Below are 24,425 nucleotides of genomic sequence, written 5' to 3' on the forward strand. Positions count from 1 at the left end.
ACCTTTCTGTTTGAAAGACCATGCAGAAGTCAGTTCTAAGTGGAAGATAACACTGCTGTGCTAGTTTTCGTTTTTTAGTAAACCCAAATGCCGAGAAACTTCTGATACTATTACTTCCTGGAAAGTAACTGTTTTCTTAGAACAGGAAGGCTTGTAACTTGTAAATGAAATAGCAAGGTTTGCATTTGCAGGGAATAACAAAATTGGTTTAAAACAGATTTAAGTATAAGACAAATTAGTGTGAATGAGAATACCCAAATTATTTAATGTGTTTAAACTATTAGGCTTTTAAATTCTTTCGGGCTATCAGCATTACAACTGGAACAGTAGCTTTTCATATATTCCACTTTACAAAATAATATATAAAAGATACATATAAAGATAGTGGCCATGATTCATAGCTAGAACTTCTTAGAATTCTTTTAAAATTAATTGTGTTACTGGTGTGCAAGGGTAGTCTCATGGGCAAGAAGTCAGAAGTATGTCTTTTTATACCTGCCTGGTATCTTGTTTAGAATGTTTTTTCTACATTATATTTTACCACTTCAAGTGCCAAAAAGGAGGAAAATCATGTACTTCTGATTATTGTAATACATTTCTAATATACCTGTTTTCCATAGTATCTTGGTCCTCTACAATCTTTACCATCACTTTGACTCCCTGAGGTTAACAAATTTCTACACTGGAACTACTGTTTTCTTATTGTCACTGTCATTTGCCATGAAATAATACATGTTTCACATTGCCTCTGTGCTAAGAGTCATGGATTACAACCAGAACAAGGTGACTTCCCATTATAACTCCTGCTTTGGCTTTTGAAATGAAACTAGGCCTTTGGTTACTCTTGGAGACACAGTCCTGGGAGGATGACCAGCTTCAGAGCAGAATGTTGCTTTGAGCAGAAGTCTGCTATGAGCCACAGAGCAGCTGTAGTCCTGCTACATATGGCCCAAGGTGGCCTCGCTGCCATTAAGGAACAGATGTGAATGTGTGGCTCATGATGGAGGAGGTGGGACCACCCCTGCAAGCAGCAGCAGTGGCACCTCGTACTGATAAAAGCAGTAGGTGCTGCAAGGTTGGCTTTCCAGACCTGTCATGACAACTCTTCATGACACCTGTATCACTTAACCCACTCTGTCCCTTATACTTTGCTGGAGCTGCTTCATCACAGCCCTTTCTCCACAGACAGGTAAAACAAGATCATTCTTACTCTACTGAGAAGATTTGAATGTAGGTGTGGTGGTGTTTATTTTTGTTGATTTGTCCCATTTGACAAGTTGGTATGATCAGCTGGTTTAGGCTACGGTATTCATATTTTTGTCTCTGTTATCATTTTGCAGTTGTTTTGTTAGTAGGTTCAGCCTCAGAGGTAGCACTTGTGAACAGCCAAGAAGTTTGAAAATAGAAGGTGCAATTGTGTGTCTAGTCATAAATAAAAGAAGACACTTCTGGTACAAGTTTGCAAGTCGTACCTGGATGAATCTAAGAGTTGCCTGATTACTTACAAACAACTCCCTGCCATTTCCATAACTAAAAACTGCTTAAAGTTGCTTCTGGCACTACATTTTAGTTAAGTTTAGAGTTCGGGCTGGAGCAGATTTACCAGATGAGCCAAAAATGTGTTTAGACTGCCACCATTACTAGGGTAATTATTACATTTAACTACTAACCATTACTACACGTAGGGCAGCATGTGATTCAGTAGTGGAAGATGTAGTCACAGTTTCATGGTCATTTAGATCGGGATTACATCAACCTTTTGTTTCTATGACATAGTATAGATACGAGTGGGTAGCTGAATGGGTCTGTTCAGTGTTGTAGGCCTTCCTCATCTGGAAGGAAGGCATTTCACCCAACTGTGTCCTAGGCAGACCGTCAAGCACTGCTCTGCCATTTTCATAACTGATCCAGACTTGACTAAAGAAAATATGCAAGCAGTTATCATCTGAGCTACTGTAAGCATTTTCCTTCTTGTAGTTGTCGCAGCCTGATCATAATGACTCAATTATCCCATGCTATAAAATGTTGTAATTGCTGTTAGTACTGTGTACTGTCAGAGCCTGTTTTGGCTGTTCCGGCTGAGTAGTCTTGAGACTGAACACAGGAGGGGATGGGACCTGCCTGGATGGAGAAATCCCTGTAGTCATGAAAGTCAGAGGACAGCTGTCTAGCACACCTGAAGGGTTTTCAGACTACAGATGGATCTCCAGCACTCTGTCTCACCACAGAGTTTACTGCACGGTAACACTTAAGAAAACTACAAAGAGGAAAGTATCAGAATTCCTGGAAAGCTGTTTGGATGAGGCATGCAGTTGTTATTAAATCAGACTGCTTTTTCTTTTTTCTTCAAAGGTATTGCTTTTGTTGAAACTGAAAAGTATATCAATTTTGAAGAAAAGTGACAGGATAAAAATTCTAGCTGAAAAGTTCTGATGATGGATGAAAAAATACTGCTTTGAAAATTCAAAGCAAGGTTTTGAGTCACTGTTCTGAATTGACTTCAATATTTAAAAAAGGTTTCCTAAAATTTTTAAAGGCAATAACAGTGAAATGTTTTGATTTGCTCAAAGTGACTTATTTGATATTATTTTGCAGAATATTTTTTGAAGGAGGTTTCTTAATTTTTCCTTTTTTTTGGAAATAAAATTTCCTGTCTAGTTATTCCTATGCTACTTGTTGTCAGGAGGTCCAATTAGCAGCTATCATATTTTACATCTTCCAGCTACTTCTTTGCTACACAAATTAACATGTCTGGATCAACTGACCAGGTATTAGGTTCATATTGGACTTAATACCTGCAGGTGTTAAAAGTTTCTCGACTTTTCCATTCATCCTGAGGGAGAGCTATACTGAAGCTATCCTGAACCATACTGAAGACTTCCGTGTCGCTTTGCACCCATGGCTCAGTAACTTTCACTGAAAAACTTGCAATGATTGGTTCTACTGCCAGACATGCAGCTACTAAAATAGATTTAATAAGTTTAATTTCATAGGAACTAGGAGATCTGGAATAGCCCCCTCTTAAGAGAATAATTTTAAGCTATAATAATTCTTTAACTCTTTTGCAACATCTGTTTTGCAGACCTTGGCACTGGGGTCAACTGGAGTAATTAGAATAAGAAGGAATATTTCTCCTAACTAAGAAGCTCTTTAATTGACTGTATCTTAGTTGAGCTACTAGCTGAGAGTCCTTGATAGAAAAATTCAGAAGAAAGAAAACATGAAGTCACTAAGTTTTATTGACTGAACTCTTGACCAAAGACCTACTCTTAACAAAGGGGATCTGTCATAAATCAAAATAAAACTCAGATGATCTGCCTAAAAATTCTGCCATTCCTGCCACAGGAGCCTACCATAGTTCTAGGCTTAGTTACTGACTTGTGTTGAAGAAATAATGCTGTCACGGGACTGTAGCGAGGTGGATTTAGGTTGACATGACAGCATGCAGAATACAATGACTACTCAGTTATGCACATAGGTAGTGTGAAAGGAATTGTTTAATTTTTCTTATCCATGGCAATTAGACACTGTGGTCAGGGTGAAATGCAAGACTTCCTTTATTTCCTGTTTACACAGACTCTATCCTCTTTACTCTGTGCTTCTTAATGATGGTTTTGGACTCTTTCTTCTTGTTCCTCAGTGCTCTGACAGCCTGTCCAGCTTAGTTCTCCCACAGCCACGGTGTTGGACTAATTTCTGCAGAGCTGTTATGAAATCTTTCATGACTCATTCTTCTCTTGCTTGCATGAGTGAAATATGCCTACTAAAAAAATCTCACCATGGAATGGCAAGGAATACTTACCAACTTGTTAAATATGCTGAGCTGTGTTTTAGCAGGTCTGTACAGCGGGTTCCAATCTATACACTGTAGCCTTAATATGCCTCTTCCTATTTCCTACCTGTGGGGTGGCCTCATGGATGTTTTGGAATATCCTTGCTCTTGCGATACAGTATGTCATATTCAGAAGGAGATACTATTAAGAGAAAGGGAGAGTCATATATAGCCCTTATTATTTGTTCACCAGGCTTTGTCTGCCTTTTTCTGTTCCACCCTTGTGTAAGTACAATGATACGATCATTTAACAAGCAAAGGGGTGTCATGGTGTGCCTTACCTTATTTTCCATGTCTGTAGCTCTCCTATGGTGACTCTGTGTTACAGCTAGGACTCACCAAACAACAGGTAGTTCTATGTTTTTAGGCCACTTCTTGCCTTTTCTGACACTACCTCTATGAAGGTAACATATTGCCCATATTAGGCCTTGGATTTGTGTTTTTCTTTCCCTCCAGAAATGTTCTGTGATCTGCTTCATTATCTTACAGTTTTTATTACTTTCTGTGTTCAGATAGATATTAAACTTTGTATGTTAAGATAGTAAAGTAGGTCATTTCTTTCTGTTTCAGAAACTGTACTTGACCAGCAGTCAGATCACCCTCTGAGGTTACCTTATTGTCAACTACATTTTTTCATGTTTGAGTCTATAGAATTTGATCCAAATTGCACTGCAAACAGTGAGAACATTTCTTTGAGTTAAAAGAGTTTTGGATGTAGCCTAAATCTAGATGGTCTGGCCAAGGACCGTGAAAGGAGAAAAGCTTCTAGTAAGCACAGAATCTCAAACAAAAATAAAGAGAATTAGATGTATTTTATATATGTTATTTATTTAACATATTTAAACATAACTTCTTCAAAACTTGGAATTTCTTACCCTGAATTCCTGCTTTTAAGTGTTTCTCTGGACTTTAGATTAAAATATCTAGAACAGCTGGGTGGACAACAGTGAATAGAGTTCACCCTAACTTTGTACTTGACAGGATGATAGGATGTGGATGTGGGAGATGGACACTATTCCCACCAGTGTCCTCAGACTGCTTTTGTACACTTTACTGATATGCTTCATTAGCCCCTGAAGTGAATTTTCAATGCAGGGAAATGTTCATTGAGATAAGTCCTAAAAGAGCTGAGATAAAAGTCATTGATGGGTTTACTTATGGACCCAAGTTTACAGTTTGCAGTTTAATAGTTTACACAGCATACGTGAAGAAGTTAGGTGAAAAAAAAAGAACCCCAAGAACACTGCTTTATTCCATTTATTGTATGAGGTAAGTTTAAATACCTTGCTGCTCTACTTAGTACATTGTGAAGGGTCATACTGGTAACATAATGGTATGTGCCATAGCAATTGGCATATGCTTTATATTTTCCTACTTTTTTATTAATTGTCACACATAGAAAATTCCTTTTCTGTTAATCATTCTGTGCCATAACACCGAGATATTTCTCTCAACTTCTCCCTCCAAACTTGGCAGTTAACTCTGCATAATCACAAACCTGTACTCATGGGTAGAAATATACTGACTTTTAACTGGTTGCTTCTAACTCTTGTTATTGACTGTTACTGCAAAGTAAATCTACATTCAGGAGACAAAATCCCCTCTGTCTTTTTGAGAAGTATGCTTGTACTCTCCATGCCGGTACATTTACATCTTTGGGCTTGCACCATTGCATGTTCAAATGCTAGCTCAAAAGTTACAGCATCATGAACTTTAAGATTTTGAGTATTTGTGGAATCAGAGTAATTGTGATTAAGAACTACAATAAAAGGTAAGTAATGTGAAAGCAGTGGGAATTGTAAGCACTTTCGGAACTTCGAAGAGTCAGGTGTTCAATATTAGAGTTTGATTAGTGTCTCTTCCATATTTTCTCTTTTTATTAAGCCTATTTTAATTTAGATGTCAGTCAGGCTCCATCACTGGAAGGCCCAGGACTTAGTATCTTGAAGGAATCAGTCTCTGAGTCTTTGAAAATTTCAACAATAGTAAACTTGCAGTCAAACTGCGGTTTGATTCTCAGAGGGGTCCAGATATTCTGTCTAGGTATTCAATACTGATGGCAGATCTTAAACAGCTACTTTCATATAGTTATTAGTTCCTATTTCAGGTGCAAAGACAGAGAAAATTGATAAATGGACTCCAACGCTAAACAAGAAGATATCTTTTTCACTGTGGCTTTGAAATAGGCTTTCCTTGAGAACAGTTGAAATGTAATAAAAAATGGTGTTGGAAATGATGTTAAGGAGGAGACCATCACGGTCAATGGTGTTCTCTGAGGGTGGGTTTTGCTACAAGCATTAGATTAAAAATTACAAGGTGAGAATGTTAAGTTTTGAGATGATGACATATGTTGGCTTGCTTGAACTTCAAGGCTTTGTTGAATAAAAAACAACTGCAGAGTTTAATATTTCAGGAAAATATTTTAAAAAATAACCTCAGACAGAAGGAATATGGGAGCAACCCGGGGCTTGGCTGTCATTAATTGAATAGTTAAGGCAATTAATGCAGTACAATGTGTTAAAGGTCAAGTAAAGGTACAATACTTGGTTGTAAATGTTAGTGTATAGTCATTATTAGGAGAGAACAGTTTGTCCATTTAGTTTTATAGAAGGATGATGCCATAAAGTTCTGTCTCGTACTCACTTCCCGTCTCCTTTCAAGGAACACTGTGCACCTGTCATTATACTTCCTAATCTTTTAAAACCTCCTTAAACTGTGTCTCCAGAGCTAACAAAATACCTTTTTCCTGTCTGCTTTATATGTAAATAACAGATTCATGAAAGAGGTTTCCTTTGGTTGATTGGCTTGGTTTGGTTTCAGAAATTACAGAGCAAGTCAATTGTAAGACTCTGTAGATTCCATTACGTGACAAGTGTTTTAGGTGTTGTTTCCAAATAATGCTGATGACTGCAGAACTATCACAGAAAATAAAATAAATTCCTTCACTTGAAGCAAGTTCTGTTGACTAAGAAAGCGTTCTTGTTCTTATAATAAGCTGAATAACTTGCTGATTTCAATTTGGGGAAACAAGAAGTTGTAAGTCTATTTGCAGAATTCCTCTTTCAGTGAAGAGTTGATTTCTCCTGGTATCTGAGATTGAAGCTGTCCAGTATTGCGTAATTAAATGCTATACATGTTTTGAACATAGAGACCAGTATAGCTTTGTAGCAGACATGTTAAAAAACATCACATGAGTATCTGGAGACCTGTTCATTAAGATGTAGAGTAGACAAATAATAAAAGCAAGACATAAAGCATTTTGAAACCTAACAGAGAGGTTTTCAAGCCAAACTGAGTCAAACTTATCATAGGTTCCTTGCTAAAGAGAGAATATTTTCAGGGTTTGTGTTAAGCAGTTATAGTTGACAAAAAAGACACAGATCAGTTATTTATTTCTGATTTGATCACTGTAAATTTATTTTCTTCCTTTCAGTAAAGAAGCAAGACACAAAAAGAGAAGTGGGGCACACACTGTCCATCCTCAAGGAGTTAAATACATGTAGTTTGATCAGAATCAAATTCCTAACTTTGAAGTCCATTCACCTATGGAATATTTTTTTCTAGGGAACTGAGAAAAAGCTGACAGAGTTGGAAAAAGCACTGGAATGAGTAGGGAGGCTTCTTGATTGATTGCAGTGGGAGTTCAGTGGCTAGAGCAGTTGGAGAACTGGATGGAGGTTAGAAAAATAAATCACATAGCCCAGACTGACAAAAATAAAAGGTTCAGGTGTAGTCACACAAAGATCAGTCATTGTAAGCTGAATGGAAGCAGTAAGGAGACACTTGACTGTTTAATATAAGACTGCTGTCCACATTCATAATGTTTTCTTTTCTGTTCTTATGTAAAGCAGAAATACACCAACAAACCAGGAGTGGAAATTAGTAATACAGCAGTGAAGGAATTACTGTTTTGAGCTAGGTATGCCATTCCATTCCATCTTTACATCTGACAGAAACACCGCGATAAAGCAGTTCTAAATGCTGTATCACTGAAATTATTCAAAATTACACTGAATAGCTTGTTTGAGAATATAGAGCAAAAAAAACAGCATTAGAGATGTCAGAGTAACACTAAATGTCAAAAATGTACGCACTTCCCCCCAGCAATAGGTATTAATTTGCCGTATTGTAGATAGCATTATTCTATTCTTAGCAATGCAAACTATTGAGAAGTAATTTCTGATCTCCCTTTTACTTGTGTAGCTTCACTGTTTGCAGCAAGTGCCTTAATGAAGTGTGAGAGGTGAAAGCTTCAATTAGCAAAGAGGCTCTAACCCCTTTCTAGTCTCCTGACCCCTCCATTAATAATGTAAAAGAAAATAACTGATATCATTATCCAGAACATCATTTCAGTTTGCTGTGGGCAGAACTGATTGAATAGTAAGTGTTAACACTGAATATGTTATTGTCTTTGGAAGGTGAAAGCATGACTAATTTTCTATGATGGAGTAGAAGAGAATATTTCTGTGTGTAATAGAAGAACTCTTTATTATTTTGTGATGTTAAAACACTACAAATAGTTTGACTTAGATTGCTCCTTCTTGCAGATCAGATGAGACAGATATATTACTGACAGTATCTATTTTTCAATAGCTTACTGAAAGGAACCAGAAAGTACTGAAGTGCTAAAGTATAAGTAGCCCAAATCATATTGGAATAGATACTTTGAAAACTAGTAGAAAGGACAGGTAATAAAACCCTAAAAAAGATTCAAAGGCTCTGTATGAAATCAATTTTGAGTTGGTGTTTCCCAGTATGTCTAGAATGTCTTGGTATTGTATTATAACAGTGATTTCCAGTGTAAAGTAATTGTGCACGATTTCTGTATATTGTTAAACACCAGCAAATTGTAGTTTTAACCTCTACTGCAAGAGATCCATGTCATTAATAGCAGGTTTTCTGGGATAGCTAAAAAATCCTAAAAAAACTTCTAGACCCAAAATTTGGCTTATAAACACAAATAGCTTGAAGAATATCACTGACTAGCAGTACAATAACCCCTCTACTTTGTGTTTTCTAGAGGCCTTCATAAGAGTTAAGAATGATGCTTATTCAGAACACTGATAGTAGCAGCCAGAAAAGGCATTCTAACATTGCAGCCTGGGAAAGAAAACTCTGCAACTGAACTGTCCTCTTACAAGCAATAAAAGATGTTGAATGCATCATGGGTCAAATGGAAACTGCTTTGGATACTGGGTGTGTGTTAGATTTGTGGGTAAAGCAGCCAGTGAAGAGGCAGTATTTTCTACTTTCACTGCACAAAGTATTCTGTTACCCAGAAATTTCATCCTAACAATTTCTTTAGTCTGTGTCCAATGTATATGTAAAGGAAATGTATTTCTTGTATGCATCTGTATGACTGAATTTTACTAAGAATATGTTTGGTGGGATCTCAAATTCCTACAAACCATACCTCACTAAAAGATTGTCAGTTGTTTTCCCATTCATTTTTTGAACAGCTTCCCAAGCAAACACGATGCTTGCACAAATGATACCCAAGAAATTATTTGGCCCTACAGCTCCTCAGCTCGTACAGCCTGGTATAGTTGTGTGGAAGCTAACTCTGCTCATGGATTTACTTCAGCTGAGGATGTGATCCTCTTTGTAACATACAGCAACTGAACAGCTAGAAGCCTGCAGCCAGAACTTCTTGCTGGAGTGGACAAAAATATTACTTTCTTGATGACCATTCCTCTTGAAAATCTCAGCATGATTTGTGATGGAGTGTGATATTTAGATCTCAGTTTGAGACCGTTATGTTATGTGCAGCAGCCTCACAAAAAACCTCACCTATTCCCACCCTATCCCTTCCCTAACATAATCTTCTCTTTACTGACATGTGTGTTAGCTTATGTGCTTATTGTACTAGCCTGTATACTTACTAGTTAATACTTTTTTACCAAGCATATCTAAACTGAACTGTCAATACCACTCTTTGTCCCAAACTTCTGCTACTTTGTGGAAAAAAAAATCCAACTCAGGCCAAAACTAGCGAGTCAATTCTGTTATTTTTATAAGATTATCACAGGAATGCCAATGAAAATATTCTTAAGTTACAATGGGTGTAACACAGGATTTTCACATTACCCCCTCCCTCTGGGGGAAATCCATAACTTTGTCTACAGTGTGAACTCCACTCATATGGGTCAGGGCAGATTTACCCAGTCAGTGTGTTTATTTCTACTTCCATTTTCATTGGCACGAACCCAACAGCTAAGGGGAAACAGGCAGTGCAGGGCCCCCACCCTGGCTCTGAACGTATTTTCTTCTATTGTAGCTGGTTCCCTCAATTTCCCAGATCAATCAAAACGTGCTGGAGTCACTGCTGTGATAAAGTCGGTCGCTGTCAGGAGGTAGGATATTTGTGCTAGAGCGATCAAGAGGGGTCAGAGCTTTTAGTGGCAACCCAACAGAAATAAATACCTACTGAATTCCAGCATAAAATGGGGCCTGGGGGTGGTATGGAATACCTGGAAACACACTGAATTTCTAATGGTCTCTAGGCTGTGCTAGCATCCCAGTCTGAGAGACTGAAGAGCATCAGCTCTGATCTTTCCAAGGCTATCATAAAGTTTTGGAGATCTGGTGCATAACAAATGCTGATAGTATCAATACTTAGATGATACTTAGCCCCTCCATTTGAGGGCTGGTTAGGAAGCTAGTCTTGAGAAGTCAAGAGGTCCGTTCCCTGAAATGTCCTGTCCAAAGTCTCAACAGCCTGCACGTGAATGGTACACCCTGAATCGGTGTAAAGCTCCAGTCCGTCTATTTCCCTTACAAAGAGGACCAAGAATTGTGCTGTGTTTTATATATTTATTTATGAGAAAATAAATAACAAAATCTTTCTTGGTGTAGGACCGTGTTATACAGTTGTGTCATGAGGAAGTGCAGCTCAGCTTCTGCTGTCTTGGTTTTAGTGAAAAATTTGCTGCTAGGTTTAGTAGTAGCTGGTTACTGCCTGCGTTCACGGTAAATGCTTCCTGAGTCACTAATTTACTATTCTCACTTCTGTTTTCCTCATCTTAACCTCAGATTTGAAAATTAAGCTTTGCTTTTCCTGATTTTTTTGGTACATTATTACTGTTACTGACCTCAAGTGTATCCTGAAAGATAATTTTGATTATCATGTTAGAAACAGGATGTACTACCACCTGTTTCTCCCGGATTTACGTGTAGTGTTTGAACCACCAAAACTAGCGAGAGCTACTCTATTGGCTCCTATGTAAGACACACAAGATAGGGCCTCGTGCTCTGCCTCGCATGGCTGCTTTCCCTTTCCCACACATGCACTGGCCACCTCTATTCCAGTAAATGAGACGTGCCCAGGGCAGTTCTCTGCCTCAGAGGCCAGCTCACGCCGTGTCCCATATGCACACGGTTATAAAAACTAGGGTAGCTGTATTCACGTTGCATACTGGGAATGGTCCCTGGCCTGTGCCGGCTGCTGAGCCATGCGCAGAAAGAGTTTGGAGAAGAGCTGGCTGGGCTGGCCTGAGCACTGTGGCCGTACGGGCAGTCAAGTCCCAGAGCCTGGGATGGTGCCTAGCATCAAGGTGGAGCTATTAGTACTGTTCCTGATCAGTTAGTTGAGGTTAGTTTCAAGCATAAGCTATGAGGTTTGCAGTTCCTTACGGTTATGTGTCTTCTTATCAATTATTATATAACTGGAGGGATTCAGAGGTCTTATTAGATACTTGAAAAAATGTCTGTTGTCTTTCCGAATTTTATGTTCCCTGCTTTGATACTTTTCAGGTCAGAGTTCCACAGGCTGACGTTGTAACATAAGAGAAAATACTGTCTTTTATCAGTTTTCAATTTGCCACATAAAATTTCATTAATTAAGTGCCTTGTTCTTGTCTTACAAAAGAAAGTAAGTAACCGGTTCTAATTCCATGTGACGAAAAATTTAATTTGTTAATAATCTGATAAGCAGTAAGGGTTAGAGCAACAGGAAGCAGGATTAATAAGTGACTTCACAGACAACAGGTACACTTTCACATATGTCAAAATATTAGCCTGTCCTGTGAGGAGGGTTTTTTTCCTACCATTTCATTATTCTTAGGTGCACCAACCGGTTCAGCCATTTAAAGCGTATGCTGCAGGACATAATGCATCAGCAAAAGAAGATGCGAGGCAAGCTGATATGACTGGCCAGGGCATAGTACTCTCTTTGTCTCCTGGCTTCAGTGGCCAAAACCCAATTGTTGAATTATTTTGTGAGAGCACAATCTTGTCTTTCATTGAATTATAAAAGGCTCTGCCAGGGTTATGTGCTATTTCCAGTCAGGAATATGGAGGCTTTAAATTGTTGCTGGGTACAAGGAGTACTATGCAGATGATGCAATGGGAATGATGCAGAATGAGAGTCAGGACTGAGTTTTTAATAGTGCTTAAAATAGTGTTTTCTTAGAAATCAACAAAAAAAGTCACAGTTGCAAACTAAGAATAATGGAGAGATGAAAGATTCTTCCTAATTGCATCTTTATTATGCTGTGCAAAATGCACTTATGTGTTGCAGCTTTGGGTAGGATAATATAAAATTTCACTCATATAAAGCTTATAAAATTTTTATTTTTTTAATTATGCTAGTTATATTGCTGATGATTCTATGCAGCTGGTTTCACATAAAAACTGGTAATGTTTATCTTGTTGGGGATTCTATATATTCTACACCTATTAATATAAATATGTATTTTAGGAATATTTTAGAGAATTATTTAAATTGTACTGGTATTTTAGTAACCAGCAGTTTAACTGTTCAGTGTTTGGAGAAACTTAAAACCCCTCAAAGGTGAGCTGAAATACAATTCTCCACACACAAGTTGACCAGCGTCAAGCCTGCTACTAATGCCTTTGCAGAGCTGGAAGTTAATATAACATCCTGCTAACAAAGGGTGATGGGACAGGTTTGAACCCTACCCAGAGGAATAATGCTTCTATTTTTAAGTGGGGAGGGCAGGGAATAAGAGACTTTGACATGGTGACATATTTAGAAAGTTCATAACTGAATTAGAAGTAAACCTTACCTTGCCTTTCGTGGTCTTTAGGCAGAAAGTAATTTGGGAAGAAAATTCAAAGATTGGAAGGAACTATTTCTGTGACAGATTGATATAAAAGATCAACTTCTCACTCCCCCCAAATTCAGTCAGCAACCTGGAAATCTAGAATATGCCCAGTGGGTTGGCAAAGAAAGGGAGGAAGAGTATGGACTGCAGTGTGGATGTTAGGCCAGGTGTAAAATGGTTCATGTTAATTACTTAATCACACAGTAAGCAGCTTTTCATATGCAACCTGTGTGTCTGAGAGTGGGCCTCCCCGAATGGGTGTTTGCGTAGCTTGGTCCAGTTATTACTGCTTTCCTTAAAAGGAAAAGAAAATGATCAAACTAGAGAGGATAGCACAGCCTTCCTCACTGCTCGGGTCCATGCAGTGATTCCCCTTTTGTTTTCATACCGCAACAGTTATGGAGTCATGCCCTCCCGTTCTTCCTTGAGGGGGCTGCAAGGCTGAAGACGGGATTGTAAAGCTTCAAATACAGGACTCAAAGGCATCATTGTGCAAGAAAAGACTTTAAACAGTTGCTGAATTTTAAGTCCATGCTTAAATCCAAATCATATCTGTGAGATTTTAAGATTTACTCAAGATTTTTGTGAATTTAGGGTTGTGCACACTGTAGAAATGCTGAAGTAGAAATGGTTCCACGTTATCATTACACATCAGGGGACATTTACATTTATACACAATCACAATCATATTTCCAGACAGTAGACCTCAGCCCTGAAACACCGTATGAGCAGGGACAAACTTTTATATACATCAGTCTTACTTCCCTTCTTTTTATTGCAGAGATAATCCTTTTTTGTTGTTTTGGGGTTTTATTTTTGTCCTCTTTTTTTTTTTTAAATACAGAAGTTAAATAGTTAGGATTGTTTGTTTAATTTGAAGATTACAATGCATGCTAACATTAAATTATGTGTTGTGTATAGTAATTTTTATCAGGCGAGCATACTGTAGAAAAATAAGGATCTTTTGGGGAGATCAAACAGCTTCTACAATTTGGAAAGTAAATAAAGAAGCAGAAATAAACCTGCCACACCTCCGCATTTGCACTTTCTCAGAACTCGGTCAAATTGTGGGTTGCACAGAGAGCAGACAACATGGTTTGGTGTGCAGAGGCTCCAGAAGAGTGCTCTGCTTAATGTTTTGCATAAAAATTTGTATATGTCTTATAACTAACTTATAAGTGAGTAAGCAGAGCATTACTTTATGTCCAGAGTGAATGACGTGACACTTTTTTGCAATTAATACATTCACATTTTGTGTATAGGTATTTCTGTAGATCTACAGATCCTCTTTACGTCCGAAATGATTTTTTTTTAAGTGAAGATAAGCTACTGTTGAAGCCTTTGCCATGTGATAGCTGTTCTGGGTTTAGTGTTTGTGTCTCATTGGAATAACATGGGTTTGTTTGTTCTGTAGCCATTCCAGCCCACCCACATCTTGGTGGTTTGGCCCTTCCTCTTGCTTGTCTGCAGGTGTGCCCATTGCTGACCTCATTCACCTATCTATTTGGAGTCATAAATATGTTTAACCTAATGTTTGGCCGTATCTCTGTTATGGCATCCTTGAAATAGAAAAAAAACTCCCAACAATTAATTGCTTATTATAAAGCAAGATTTTTTCCTGCCTAATGTTCATCAAAATAGGTATTTTTTTCGTGCTGTCACAGTAAATGATTGTAAGGTTTCACTTCTGATTTGGGCTTTGCCACATGCTTGCAAGGGCCTACATCATGTCACCTCCCCTTACTTCTCTCTTACTCAGTTCAAAACTACCATCCTTGTAAGTGCTACCTTTTCAAATGTATGTGAAATGCTTAAATGTTCTCAGATGTCTACATGAAAGCAAATTATAATTAGTTCTGTACTGCTTTTTTATGTCTAAAGTGCTAAGTACTGTAGCTAAGATTTTCTGTGGTTTAGGATTGGCCTAATTCTGTCAGGCGGGGGAGGTTTTATTGTTCACTTGAATCAGACCAGAGTTAACATAAACTGTTTTGTGCTGTTTTCTGAAAATTCGATCCCAGAGCTACATAGATTTATTTCAGGATATTTTCATATGAAAGTTGTGTCCTCTACAGGGAGAAGTAGAGTTAATTTTCATGCCAAAATGAAATCCAGCAGCATGCTATCTTACTTTTATGAGGGACTTTTTTGGATTTTTTTTTTATTTAATGGATTTAAATGGATTTTTAATGGATTTTAATGGATTAAAAAAAATACCAGTAGTGTTAATTCAACCCACACTGGCTATCATTGGTATCCTGTGCTGCTGCCTACACATATGTAGTCATTTACACTTCTGTCAGGTGGAAAATGCTGCACAGAAGGCCAGCTGCATGCTACAGCTGGAAAAAGAAAAACCCAATGCAAGGTGTAACTTAGTGTGAAAACAAACTGAATAATGCACGAATTGCAAGGGCAGACTTTTTCCCAGAGACCCTGTTTTCTTTTGATCCTAACCTTCACAAACTTTAAGTCTTTAGGGCTGAAATAGGCAGTGTCCCAAGCTGGATTGCTTTTGCTCTTTTAAAAAAAATTCTTGGCCAAACAAAACTTGTTGTCCGGCATTTCTCCAAGGTTGGATAAGTGCAGAAATGAAAGCAGGTGGAGAGGTAGAAATCAAAACTCATGCCTGAGAAAGAAGTGCAGAGCACAATACGGCAAAAGATGAGGGTTTGGGGGGAAATGATGACAATGGAGAGAAGTAGAGAAGTGTGAGGAGCTAGAGGAAAATACGAGTATTAGCACAGATTTTGGAGGCAAGTGCTGGAATGTGTTAGTCATGTAAGAAATCAAAAAAAAAAGTGTGAACATATGGGATGAGGTTATATACAGAATGTTTCCTTCCCAAATCTGCAGTTCAGCATTGTAGGTCTGGGTCTGACTGTGGGTTCAGCTGCACACAAATGGCTTGTGAAAGTCGCTTTCAAATTGTGTATCTCAGTGCCTACAGGTGTCTTCATGAGTTCAAATGGTAGAATTCTGTGCTGGGGCTATAAAGAGACAAAATCGGTAGACAGGACAAACTGGGTGATTAATTTCGTTCCATAGGATATGAGGTTTGCATGTGCACATGTCTGTTTGTATGGTGCAATCTTTAATGAGTCACATACTGTTTCCCTTAGCCCCTTACTTTTAGGACAGTCTTCAGATGATTCAACATGGTGTAGGAAAGACTAGTTTAGGGTTCTTTCCTCTTCATAGCAATTAGAAGGTATATACGTGAAATAGGCAGGAGACTCACAGAAGAGAGGGAATGGTCTCATGGTTAGGAAAGTTGGCAACCATGAGAACAGGATTCTCTCCTTGCCTTTACCGATAAGTTCCTATTAAAGATGGCCAAATTGCTTTGACCAAAATTTTCCATTGGCCACTAAGTACTCATTTGTGGATTTTCTACAATGGGCCAGATTGGCAGACTGCTTTCCCAGCTGCAGTTTAAAGTCATTGATAGTGTGCTTTGGACATATAAAACCCTGTACAAATACTAAGTAGTTAAGGAAAATCAGTACTCTCATTTCTTAAATTAGGAACCCAAAATCCATGGAAACTTTTGCCATTTTTGCCCATTATCTCCATGCCTAACTTTATCCTTATAAAATGGGCATCATAGGAAGGAAAAAGCCATTTCCCCTACAGTCAGTCCCCCTTCTGAAGTTATTTAACATTTGTGAATGACTTAGAAAACTTTGGTGAAAGCTCTAACATACTCCAGAGGAATTTATTAATTTTCCTTTTTAGTATACAGATACCATACTCCAGGGTATTCTCATGATGGAGACAAATGAATTGCCCAGTGAAACTTTCAATTTAGGAAATGTTGAAATTAAGTGCTTGATTGCACTGTATGGGAAGGGTGTTCATTTTGGTTTGGGGAACAACAGAGAGGGAGAAAAGATGAAGGCTTTTATTGGATAAAATATATTTAGAGAGTGAATTTCCTGTGGTCTAGGGTGATAAAAAATACTCGACAGGCAGATTCTGGATATGTGGGGTTCCTGACCAAGAATATCATACCTAAATTCGTTCCCATTAAAATCAGTAAAATATCTCAGATTCTTGTAGAAATGCTTGTGGTGTGTATTGCAACAAGTATTCAGTGTCCACAGTTCAGAACTGTTCTGGGCCAATGGGATTGCAAAATAGCTGTCAGCTTTGGCTGACAGCCTAAGGTTGCCACAGCAATTTCTCTCTTTAATGAGTAAAATAGGTGGTGTTTATAGAAAAATAACTGTCATCTCATGAGAAGCTGTGCAAAAAGTTCCATTCAAAACCATTCTGTTTATATATAGTTTTGTTGTTTGTTTTCTTTTCTTTTTACTTACTACTGTGGACATTTGCATGAAAACAGGATATTTCTCCTTCAAATTGCAGTCGTGGACAGAATAGCTACTATGCCAAAATGGAGCCAACCCACTTCAAAAAAGTAAACTATTTTGCTCACCAAATCTGTTTCTTCTGTGTATGTAAAGTTTTGAGCACTTATTTTCCTACCTAAATTTAGGGACTGGTTTTTTACGTTATTTCTGTAAAACCAACAAAACAATATGGATATAATAAAATGAGATTATGCTAGTGAAAAGATTAAATGAGTAAAAAAACAAATAACCTTTCTGGTTTAGTATTTACAGTGACAGACAGCAGGGATAAAAGTATTTTTGTTACGTGTACTGACGGGGGTTTTTACACAACTTAGAAACAGTGATAAATACTCAAGAGAGAGATAAGTAGAAGAGCTGAGTCCTGTTTTGGCTGATGGTGATAAATAGAATTAATAAAGGTGGGCCTCTCTGAAGAATGTCTGTGTTCCTTCTGACGGACAAATTTGACTTTTCCAGTCTCATGTTGAATGTAATATTCTACCAATTTGAGAGATACACTTTTACTGACAAGTGGCATATTTTTTCTGGTCCCGCAATGTTTTGTAATGCCCTTAAGATTTACTTTAGGGGTCCAAGGCTGAATGAGCGTACATTAACACCCATGTTCCTACATGTATTTATATCACTTAACAGCTTCGTCCCTGGCTTCAGGTCCACCTGGGTGCACAGGGAAAGCTCTCAATTGTCCCAATAGCTCTGTGTCATTTATTTCTCTGACAGAAATGAGTAGGAGAGTCAGCGCGGTGTGCTGCCAAATCCTCAGCCCCTGTAGCCCTCATCCTAGCAATAAGAAAGGCAGGAGTGTGAATGAATGAGCCTTCCAGCTGGAGGCAGCTCCAGCCGGAGCTGTCTTACAGCCCCTCTGCCCCATAGAGGCTCACTCACCCTTGACGTGGAGACCGCAGTGGCTTGTGGCTTAGAGAGTGCTTTTCCTGTTTCTCCTCCTCTCAGTCTAGGGTGGTTCTCTGAGAACTGATACCTATCTGTGCAAAATCCACTGGATGAAGCTGTCATCTGTTTGTACAACTGCAGGATTTATAGTCACCGTACTAATAAGTAAATATTCCCTTTCTGGTTGATAAATGGAACGGCAGCATTTCAGGGCAGGTAAGCATAGTCCTCCAATTGTAAAGATTTGCAGAGAAATTGAGAGTGGACAGGGTCCTGTTTGTACTACACAGATCAAGTTTTCTTATGTCATGAGTGCCACTTCTTCCCAAAGCTACTTGCAAATCTTTCAGACAATTTTTTTTCTCATTTGAACAAATAAGCATCGCACTGATCTTTTCTAATGCAACCAGCCTGTATTTGGCTCTGAGAGCCCAATTAATTTATAGTCTCTTTACCTCTTTGGGGCCATATGAATTCATGGTTTGGAAATAAAAATTATAAAAACTCTGTAAAATACACCTCATGATTCTCCCTGCAGATGTAAACTGCTTCTTTTTTTGCCATGCCAATTCACAGAGTCAGGGTCCGTTTGTGTCCTGGCTTCAGCTGGGATAGAGTTAATTGTCTTCCTAGTAGCTGGTATAGTGTTATGGTTTGGATTCAGTACGAGAAGAATGCTGATAACACACTGATGTTTTCAGCTGTTGCTAAGTCGTGTTTAGACTAAGTCAAGGATTTTTCAGCTTCTCATGCCCAGCCAGCAAGAAGGCTGGAGAGGCACAAGAAGTTGGGAGGGGACACAGCCAGGGCAGCTGACCCAAAGTGGCCAAAGGGATATTCCATACCATGTGATATCATGCCCAGTATATAAACTGGGGGAAGTGGGGTTGAGGGGGATCGCCGCTCAGTAACTAACTGGGCATCGGTCTGCAAGTGGTGAGAATTGCATTGTGCATCACTTGTACTGTATATTCCAATTCTTTTATTATTCTTATTGTCATTTTATTATTGCTATTATTAATTTCTTCCTTTCTGTTCTATTAAACTGTTCTTATCTCAAGCCACGAGTTTTACTTTTTTTTTTCTCATTCTCTCCCCCATCCCACTGGGGGGGGAGAGGTGAGTGAGCAGCTGCGTGGTGCTTAGTTGTTGTCTGGGGTTAAACCATGACAATTTGCTTAGGCCAAACACCATTTGAATGTGACTGAACAATATCAGGACCCAAGCAGTGGAAAGAAGCATCAAGGGTTCTTTGGAGAAGTTGGTTGCATTTATTCCTGTTTTATAGCTGCTCCCTATGTAGTTTACACTTGGCAACTTTTTTAGTTGCTTTTAGCTTGGGCAACTAATAATGCATGTTCACATTGTTCTATTTTTTTCATACTTGTAGTACTTGATGCAGGATTGTGGCCTAAAGAAATGTTTGCAAAGTAATTCAGCATAAATGTGCCAGTTAGTTTCTTTGGTTATCTATTGGCAATATTCAGTTCCCACCTAGTTTGTTCAGTGCTGCTTTGGTAAACTGTTACAGATTTTAGCAGCAGGCAGTTCACAGTAATTATATCATATAATACACTAAGTAAATATATGATAAATGAGCAAATGTAAACCAAACAAGAAATGCAACTCTGGGGACTAACTGGGCCTGAAATTCTCGCGGATAAGCACAGCAGGTGAGCAAAGGAGTATGAGGAATAAGACAAGAATTTCTTAGAGCCTGACTGCCACAAATATGTCAATGGAGCTGAGTCAGCATGGGAAGAGTGCAGTAATTTGCTGTTGATTCAAAAAACAGTAGCTCACTGCTACCCTTCTGGGTGATGTGGACAGCATTGCCAGAAATGCTGATGACTAACTTTTGAGAGTTCTGCAGAGCTACTGCTTCTGCCGCTCTTCAACCCATCTCTTGTGCTGCTGCATTCCAGGGACATTCCACTGGTAACAATAGCATGGCACACTGCTGCTGGAATAGCCACCAGTCAGCATCAGACCAGCAGCCAAAAAATGTAAATGATACCAGTCATCTTTTTAGAAGTCGCAGTTTAAGAATTCGTTTGCCTTTCTGAATTCAAAAATGTTGCTTTTGCTTCACCTTTGTCAGGTCAATATACATAGCAGATATTTTGTGTGCACAAATGAATATTTAGCAGCATAATTTATATTTCTTTTGTGTAGTATTTCTTCTACAACATATTCTTCTGCTGTACTATTCCTCCAGCATTTTGCCCACTAGAAACCATGCCTTTTTCTGCCTTTCTTCCTCCTATCTCTGTTTATGTTTTTTCTGTATAGAAATACATTTAGTTATTGTGTTGATGATAACTTTCCTGCTAAGTTATCTCTCTTCCTGACCTCCAGCCTTTCTCCATTTTTATTGCCAGCTCACGGATGCTACGACTGTAGGATCGTGCTAACTGACCCCTCTGGAGTTTTCACTTCTCCGTGCTTCCCCAGTGATTATCCCAACAGCCAAGCGTGCAAGTGGATCATCCGAGCACCTCATGGATTCATCATACAGCTAACATTTATCGATTTTGACATCGAAGAAGCTCCGGGCTGTATTTATGATTCGCTGACATTAGACAATGGAGAAAGCCCAATGAACCTTTGTGGCATCACTGCCAAAGGATTATCCTATAACTCTACCGGCAATGAAATGATAGTGTCATTTAAAAGCGACTTCAGTATCCAAAAGAAAGGTTTTAATGCCAGCTATGTACGAAGTGAGTAGACCCAAAACATTTCATCCCTCTTATAGATGTTAGAAGGAAATGTCCTACAAGGATTAGAACAAAACTTCCCAAAGGAATCAAGTCCTCCATGAGAAGGGAAAGGATGGGGAGGCTGCAGGGTAAAACTACAGAGTTCTCTTGTATGGTTTTTTAACTAATTTATTTTTCTTTGGATGAAAAGAAATTATTTTATTCTGGGACATGACATCAAGTGTGTTAGAAAAACATTTCACATGCAAAGACTTTAGGTCTAATAGTGCGTTTCCCTGCAGATTTATGCTGGAGTGTTTGGAAGCAGGACACCTGTCCTTCAGGTCAGCATACCTGCGGAAGGACATAGAAACCTAAAGGAGAATGTGAGAGGGAACTTAGCTGAGCCAGAAACAATGCCAGCCTGGACCTCTGTCCCAGTGAAATGCCCAAGAGTGAGAAGGAGTTTGTGCAGAAGGCAGAACTTCTCAGAGCAAAGGCACTCATGCTTTTCCCCCTAGAAGATAAGGGTACAAATAACATGTGATTGATGTTTGTTCTGTTGTTTAAAGCATTAATTAGAAGTTGTTCTCACATAACTCTAAAGGGCCGCACAGTAACAGAGGGCATTAGGATGATCACTTACAGGCCCCATATGCTACGCACAGTTCATTCCCCTTCAGTGTTATAATTTACAGTTACATGCTCTCAGTTCGCTTTCTTTTTGTTGAAATCACACACCTTAGACTGAATACCAGTATTGCACTGAGCATTTATATTACTGTAGTGTGCTTATGTTCTGTTGGTTAGCTGGCTGCTGTAAAAACACAGAGCAGGGAGGTTTGCAGTTATCTCTTCAGTCACGAGCACATCTTCCTCATGATTTTTTTTTTTTTTATATTTTTTAAACATATCATATATTTTAAAATAATTAAGATAGTAACCCCCAGGAATCATTAGACAAAAGTAGTCCTGATTATGCCAGCAAAATTTGTGTGCAGTTCTGAAAAGAAAAAAGGTAACATTATACCAGAGGAGCTAAAAATACTTCTTTCTGCTGAGGTCCTTTCATGCTCACAAAATGAATGTAGTAATAATTCTAGGAGCACCTGTTCTCTTCTGAAAGTGGAAGCAAATTTACTGAAAGGTTTCTCTATTTGAAAATAGCAGCTCTTGCTGTATTGTAAGAAGTTGTAAAATCAAGTGGATCATAAAAAAGTGACATGCAATCAGATTATGCAAAATGATTTATTTCTTTATTCCTCTTTAATATTTTAATGTTTAAGTATCAGTGACAAGATGACTTACAATTGGAATTGAAAGATGCAATGTTACCCTCAGATGTGTTCACTGAGGAGCAGAGGAAAGGTCCACAGACATAGTCAGAGAACCCTTTGTGTATATATACCTATAGGTAATGTATTTTTATGAAAGCAAAATATTACTTCCATGCCAAATTGAATAGTACCTTACGTTCATGGATAGCACCATTAAAGTTAAATAGTCTAGGAAGATATCCTTTTATTTTGAATGAGAAGACTACTCCCCAGTGTGAGTAAAGGTGTCAGTGACCTTCACCAGTGACTTATATTTTAACGTTTCGCGTATCTATTAGCTCAGAAACCCTATGTCTAGGCTTTCTGTTAAGCATCTAGGCTAAGGCTGCTGAATTTTGTTTCATTATTGCAAATCTGTAACTCTCACGTGACATCTTGATTTTGACCATGGATGCCAGGAGAGCTGGCTGCATGCATTTAGGGCAAATTATAACTGTATTCTGCTTACTGCCTATAGTTGTGCAATTACATTGGGTTCAGAAGATAGTTACAGACAAAGATCATGGCAATGTTTAACCTGGCAATGGATACAGAAAAAAGGGCTTGGTAGAGGGATGACAATGTACTGCTTTCCTTTCGAGTTATTAAAGCATATAGACAATAGGACATCGATGCACACACGCACTGAAATTACAATGCATCTGCATGGCAGATGTCAGTGCTACATTCTCCTGTCCTTGCAAAGAGTTCCCAAAGCCATTGGAGAGATTGCACACCCCCTCACTTCAGGTCCCCAATGGCTTTTCAAAGCTCCTTTGTCAAGGTGACACCATTGTTACTACTATGAACATGATACCTGGGCAAAATCATTAATTTCTCCCAGAGCAAGAGGAACAGCGTTACCTTCATATTTTCTTTCATTTCTCAGAAACAATAATATGTAAATAATAAAATTAAGTAGTTTAGTTTGTTCAATTTTGAGTTTCACAGAATAATGCAAAGTTGGAAAGTAAAGGGCTGTTCAAAGACACACACCAATTTACTATCTAGAAATGGTATTTAAAAAGATATTAGTGGTACATCCTAATACATAGTATGTACACAAAACAAAATATATGTGGGAAAAGACAAATATAAGAGAGTAAGTGAGTTTGGGGAGGGAATTAGCTGAGAATAGAACAGCTTTTGTGTGACTGCTTGGTTTTATGTAAGAGCAGTTTCAAACTGAGTTTCACAGAGCACATCTTGTTATCCATAACAAGTTGGCCACGGGTGCAAATGTTTGCTTTCCTCATTGTCACCTCCTGCAAAACACCAACAGCAGATGGATGGGCCATATCCTCAGCTGCAGTACATGAAGGTAGCTTTGCTAGTCTTGGGGGAATTATGTCAATTTACACCAGCTGAAGAGCTGGCATGTTAAATAATTTTCTAGTAATAGTTAACTGCATAAGTCATAGCTCCACTGGTGAGTGAAAGTCACTCAGTCACCAAAAAGAGAGGAAGGAGAGCCGACAGACCTCTGTTAGTACAGAAACACTTAAGACAATGTCATGTAAAATTAACACACAGTTGAGTAGTACTGCAGTAGCCCAGATTAAAAGCTCAATTCAGTGCGGTAGTAACAAAATACTCTCAAACAGGTATTTGGTATGTAGACACTCGCAGACCTCATTAAAGTTGATGCATTTCTTCCAGCATCAGTGAAAGGGCAGTTGAAAGCAGTGAAGCTAGGAACAGCAGAAGCCACTGCTCAAGCACCAAACCATGCTGAAAAGCCCATCAGCTGGCAGGAAAGCCATTTTCCCTGCAAGGGATTGTAACATACAATCTAGGGACTCCTGGTTTGCTTATGTGTAAAGGGGTGTATGAGATGTGGGACAGTGAGCTGCAAGTAAGCTAGGGGCTCTAAAGAGCAGCAGAGGCAGGCTTTGTGCGTCCCAGCGCTCCTGTAAAAGCAGATGTGGATCTCAGAACAGTGAGCTGCCTGTTGCTGGTTGCTCCTCCTGTGTCCAGGCTGCCAAGACTTTTGTACATTCTTCATGCGTAAATAGCAATGTGTCCAAAAAAGCCCCCGTGCATTGTAATCCAGTTATATTCCTAACAGAAACAATTTAACATCATTCTGAAAGTAGTCTAAACACTTGGATGAATATTCCGAGAATATATGTGTATTCTTCCTCAGAGAATAACTAGTTTCTCCAATACTAACATCTGAAATTTATCAGTATGATGACTGGCTGTGCAACAGTAATCAGGAAAGAGATCTGCGCTTAATG

General features: G+C 38.6%; 1 protein-coding gene across 6 annotated transcripts in view; it reads left to right on the top strand.

Annotated features, from left to right (window-relative positions):
• The window catches only part of ADGRG6 (adhesion G protein-coupled receptor G6), a 117,022-nt gene that overhangs the window by 24,017 nt on the left and 68,580 nt on the right, over positions 1 to 24,425 (top strand). For all 6 annotated transcript variants that reach the window (XM_052784543.1, XM_052784544.1, XM_052784542.1 and 3 more), the window contains exon 3: positions 20,549 to 20,890. In XM_052784543.1, coding sequence (XP_052640503.1) covers positions 20,549 to 20,890 — 342 coding nt within the window. The remainder of the gene's footprint in view (positions 1 to 20,548; positions 20,891 to 24,425) is intronic.

Source organism: Harpia harpyja, chromosome 4, assembly GCF_026419915.1.
Source record: "Harpia harpyja isolate bHarHar1 chromosome 4, bHarHar1 primary haplotype, whole genome shotgun sequence".
NCBI lineage: Eukaryota > Metazoa > Chordata > Aves > Accipitriformes > Accipitridae > Harpia > Harpia harpyja.